Genomic DNA, 5,775 nt, shown 5'->3' on the forward strand with positions numbered 1-5,775 from the left:
TGGACAGATAGCCACCATTAGCCACAAAGATTGTAGCCACCAGAGATATGACCTATATATTTATATTTTTATAGATTTAAAAAGTTGGAGAAGGTGAAAATATTTAAGAGATAGTATTTTTTTAAAATTAGATTGTATTTATATCAAAATTACAACTCAGTGTACTAATATTTAGTTTTATTATTAATTAACTATTGATGCTACATTCTATTTATGATGAAACTTTTTTTTTTATTTATGTTTATTATAGTCATTTTAAATTTTAAAAATTATTTTAATAAATATAATTATTATTTTTTATACTTAATGAAAGTCATTTTTAGTTTAATTTACTAAACATGGCGAATGCAAATTCACTCTGGAGAAAATAAGCAGTACAATGCTCCTAAAAATTAACTTATTATTAAAGATAAAAAAAGAAAAAAAAGAAAAAAACTACCTTAAATACTAAATATAAAATTCTAAACTTTAATACTAAATTTTAAATATAAATTATTGATATAAAATATAATAAATAGAAAGCTAAGATTTGTTTAACCATCGTGGATCTATTGAGACCCAATCGGGAGATGTTTCGGCTTATATTCCTACAAATGTGATTTCTATTACAGATGGCCAAATATTCTTATCCGCCGACCTATTCAATGTTGGAATCAGACCTGCGATTAATGTGGGTATTTCGGTTTCCAGAGTTGGATCTGTGGCTCAAATTAAAGCCATGAAACAAGTAGCTGGTAAATTAAAATTGGAATTGGCGCAATTTTCGGAATTAGAAGATTTTGCACAATTTGCTTCTGATCTCGATAAAGCTACTCAAAATCAATTGGCAAGAGGTCAATGATTACGCGAATTACTTAAACAATCCCAATCAGCTCCTCTCACTGTGGAAGAACAGATAATAACTATTTATACCGGAACAAATGGTTATCTTGATTCATTAGAAATTGGACAGGTAAGGAAATTTCTCGTTGAATTACGTGCTTACTTAAAAACGAATAAACCTCAATTCCAATAAATAATATCTTCTACGAAGACATTCACTGGGGAAGCAGAAGCCCTTTTAAAGGAGGCTATTCAGGAACAAATGGAAATCTTTTTACTCCAGGAACAAGTAGAAAAAATTGATTAAAAATTGAATTCCTTTCTAATTCAACTTTCAAATTAAAATTTAGATTATTATTCTGATTCTTTCATGTTTAATATCTTTTCTTTGAATAAATAATATAATAAATTAATTATATTAGATATTCTATATTTATATTAATTCTCAAAGGATAAGTGGTTCTTGTTCAATTCAAATCATTCAAAATCTTTTTTTTTATCTTTTATTTTTAGTTTTTAGAAATATAGAAATTCTATTTAGAGTTATATTTTTATATTATAAATATAAAAATATTAAATACATAATGCAAATTATTTGCGTCCAATAGGATTTGAACCTATACCAAAGGTTTAGAAGACCTCTGTCCTATCCATTAGACAATGGACGCTTTTCTTTTTTTCTTCTAACTTTTCACTAAATTCAATTTAGTGAAAAGTTAGAAGAAAAAATGGAATAATATCTACAAATACTAATATATAATATATAGATATATATACTATATATATAAATATATATAATATAATGAATATTATATTCAATAATCTTGAATTCAAATTGGAAAATTGAATATTGTATTAATTGATAAAATTGAATAAAATAACTAAAAACAAAATACAGAAATGATAAAAAATTTACTAAAAAAATGTATTTATTTTATTCCACATTTTATTCTAATCTAAAAAAAAGAGAAAGATTCTAATCTAATATCTAATATAGAAATAAGATAAAAGCGGGTAGCGGGAATCGAACCCGCATCGTTAGCTTGGAAGGCTAGGGGTTATAGTCGACGTTTATTTATCTTTTTTTTTTTTAACGTCTCTAATTCAAAACCGAACGTGAAACTTTTGTTTCATTCGGCTCCTTTACGGAAGGGATTCAGAAAAGAAGAAATATGGAACACGGGAAAAAGATTCCGCTAACCCATAACATCTATGTCAGCCTTTCTGTATGAATACATTGAAAACGCCTTGCTTTTTAGATGATCCCTATAGAATAGAAAAGGAGTATTTTTACAAATATACGTTTGTTTTTTCTAGTTACTTCGTTCTCTATTTCTATTTGAAAGAATCTTTAGGAAAAGAATCAAATTTCCATCGAGCTAAAAAAAGGATATCGATGTCTCTAGTAAACTAGAGTAATCGTTTAATAGCTATTGTGCCTCAACCTCTCTTAGACTACAAAAAAGCAAAAAAGAAGAAGATTTAGTTACGATAAGAAAAAAAAACCTTTCTATAGTTTTTCCCATGGATCCTTTATCCAATACTCAAAAAAAATTGGACTTTTGATCCAATTTTAAAAACTTATGTTTCATAATGTTAGAATTCAATTTGTCAATTGAGAATTGATTCTTCTTAGATACAAATTACGATAATTTAGATTATTCCTTGAATTTTTCATTGAGAGGAATAAAGGATTCAAAATCCCTTTAAGTAAGAAATAAAGTTCTTGATCGAGATATGAAGCAAAGGAGGGCGGGATCCCTTAACTTTTAAGGGGTCCGTAGAACGAATCGCACTTTTACCACTAAACTATACCCGCTGCTGCTACAATGCTATTATTACACATAATTGGACCTTTTGTCGAACCGGAGACTGGGTCTATATATATAGAAACATACGTTTCTACAAATTAGAGCGTTCTCGTGTGTCGTAAGGGGACCAACCCCCCTAATCAATTAAAAAGGGGGGCAAATCTCATTTTTTTTTAATTCAAATAAATCAGAGTTATCTGGGATTCCTGGAAACAGTCCCAGAGCCCGGCTAGACCCTGGCTAGGCTCTGGCTGTAGCAAAAAAAAAAAATAAATAAACCACAAAAAATGGAATGAGAATAAAAAAAGAGATATAATAAATAAAAGAAATATTATTCTAATATAAACATTAATAGAAATCTAAACATAGAATGAAATTATCAAATAATTTAGATAATGAATATAAAGAATATGAAAAATCTAATAAAATAATAATGATATACTATAGAAAAGTATATGTATCTTATCTGGAAGGTTCTATATCTATAATGTTCGTTATAATACTGAATAGAAATCCAATCCATTATAAATAGAAAAAGAATATATAAGATCTAAACAAAAAAGTCTTTTTTCAACCCCTACTTTGTTTGGTTATGCAATCTAACATAAACAATATATATAGATATCGCAATTGGGGAGAGATGGCTGAGTGGACTAAAGCGTCGGATTGCTAATCCGTTGTACGAATTTTTGTACCGAGGGTTCGAATCCCTCTCTTTCCGTTTCCGCCCGTGAGTTAGTATTTTTTTCTTTTGAATTTTCTATGTTTGATTTTGATAGTTACCAGTTAAAGATGTAAAATAGATAAAATCCTAAAAGTTTTTAAAAATCTAGCACAAACAAGGAAAACATAGAAAACTAAAAATATTTTTTTTATTCTTCACGTCCTGGATTACGTCCCGGATCATTAGATAGGAATCCGAAGATGAAAAGAGAAACAAAAAATATCACTACCGTGTAAACAAATAGTTTTAGAGTAAGCATTCAAAAATCTCCAAGATAATTAAAAAAAAAACGACAGAAACAGAGAAAGGGGGATTCTCTTATATAACACAACACATTATGTTTCTTTTGATACAAAATTTCTAAGAAATTAAGTGATTTTAAGTGATTTCAAAGAAATAGAAAAATTCCGAAATTTCTTTGTATTTGTATGTAGTAAAAGCGCTTTCTTTTTATTTTTTTTTATTATGATTAACGATATACTATTATCAACATTTGTATCACAATCTTTTTTTCATATCCACAACTCGGATACTGATGGTACACTCAAATCTAATACAAATCGAATAATAAAAGGATTTGTCAGTGGAAAAAACGTAAGAATGAGGAAACAATGAGATGGTCCTGATTTTTCTTGTCTATCAAAAAATCTCAATATTTGAATCGAGGATTCACACAGTAAGACTTATCTGATCTTTTAAATTTTTGAAATGTTCTAATTTTTAGTTGCGAATAAATTCCGAATTTTTTTAGGATATTTATTCCAATTGACTATTTCATCGAAAACTTACAGCAGCTTGCCAAACAAAAGCTAAAAGAAAAAAGAGTAAGGGTATTACTGGCATAATATCTACAATTGGATTCAAAAAAGCATAGGCTTCGGGTAATTTTGCCAACAGAAAACTACTTGAATAAAGAGCGGAGTTAATATGAATACAGACCAAACTAAAGATATTAAGCATAACAAACATTTTGTTCTTTAAAATTTGTACAATCTTTATTTATTGTCAAAATCTTTATTGTATATTTTTGTACATATAAAATATATATATTCTAATATATTAATAAAATATAATATTAGAATTATTAAAATAGAAAATATTGCTTTTTATGAATATATATAATATTTTATATATTAAATTATGAATATATTTAATAAAATTAAATGAAATAAATATATATTATAGATAATATATATAATAATAATTAAAATTAGGAAAAATAAAAAAAATCAAATACAACTTCCAAAATCCTTATTTTATTTGAACTTATCTAGTTCAAAATCCTTCCAGTCTGAAAAAAAAAAAGAGGAAATGAGACTTTCATACAATATCTTAATTGAATTCTATGTAATGATCAATAATTTCAGTTTTATTCTATTCTATATCTATATGGATATTAAACTCCCAGCAACAATCACTTTTTTGAGATGGAATTGACGAACAACTAATACCATTAATAGTGTTTATGAATGTCGAATAAAAAAAATGGGGCGTCGCCAAGCGGTAAGGCATCGGGTTTTGGTCCCGCCATTCGGAGGTTCGAATCCTTCCGTCCCAGAGCATATCCATTCATGATGTATATCCTATTTGAATAAAAATTGTATCTCGGGATAAAAATGACCCTTTTTTAATCATTCGTCTATAATCTAAATAGAGTCGCTTTTGAATCCACATCAATCGTCAAACTCTATTTTTTTTCGAATCATTTACAGATAGATAATATTAATATATATAATAATATTATATATTAATAATATAAGAAAAAAATTCAATTCAAAATTGATAAAATTCATTTTTTTTTAAAAAAAACAAACTATCGAATCGAATATGAATCTTATTCATACAATATCGAAGGAATTTGCGGTTTTTTACTTCCCTTTTAGATTTGGAAATTGTCCATTTTCAAAAAACCAAGAAGTAAAAAGGATGGGTTATTATGTATCGATTGAATCAAAAACTATTCACAATTCCATAATTGAATCAATTCAATTACATACTGGATCCAAATAAAACTTGGTTCGAAACGATAAAAGCAACGTGCGGCTTGAAAGACATAATTAGATTAGCTGTGGATTCTTCTATCCACTATTTTTTCTAGTATATGGAAATGGGAGTGCTCTTGGCTCGACATCGTTTGTTTTGTTCCACTGGAACTGGGTGTTTGGGGAACAGGAGAGGGGTTGATGATCTAAATAATACACGATGGAGTTCGAGTTGATTTTTGTTTTCTCAGGGGCAAGTATGGAAGGGTAGCGAAAATTAATAAAATAAATTAGAACAACTTATTAAGTATCTTTTTTATAGAGAAAGCGAAAAGATAAAATTTGAGCAAGGTAAACAATAGTAAATTTTGTTGGAATTGATAAAAAAAACTATTGCAAGCAAAAGTGTATTCCGGGATACAATCCTGAATTTGTA

General features: G+C 27.5%; 1 protein-coding gene and 2 non-coding genes across 3 annotated transcripts; 2 read left to right on the top strand and 1 right to left on the bottom strand.

Moving 5' to 3' along the window:
• Window positions 1-648: 648 nt before the first annotated feature.
• LOC127743754 (ATP synthase subunit alpha, chloroplastic) lies at window positions 649-925 on the top strand (the record flags this gene model as incomplete). The annotated part of the gene is given in 1 exon segment (XM_052255939.1): window positions 649-925. A coding segment is annotated over 1 exon segment (193 nt), but the record flags the coding sequence as incomplete, so codon positions are not given.
• A 493-nt stretch (window positions 926-1,418) lies between these two features.
• Window positions 1,419-1,490, bottom strand: TRNAR-UCU (transfer RNA arginine (anticodon UCU)). Its single transcript has one exon. It is a non-coding gene; the product is annotated as a tRNA-Arg (tRNA).
• Window positions 1,491-3,267: 1,777 nt separating this feature from the next.
• TRNAS-GCU (transfer RNA serine (anticodon GCU)) lies at window positions 3,268-3,354 on the top strand. The gene has a single exon. It is a non-coding gene; the product is annotated as a tRNA-Ser (tRNA).
• Window positions 3,355-5,775: the final 2,421 nt, after the last annotated feature.

The sequence above is a fragment of the Arachis duranensis genome, unplaced genomic scaffold (assembly GCF_000817695.3).
Source record: "Arachis duranensis cultivar V14167 unplaced genomic scaffold, aradu.V14167.gnm2.J7QH unplaced_Scaffold_104143, whole genome shotgun sequence".
Classification (NCBI taxonomy): Eukaryota; Viridiplantae; Streptophyta; class Magnoliopsida; order Fabales; family Fabaceae; genus Arachis; species Arachis duranensis.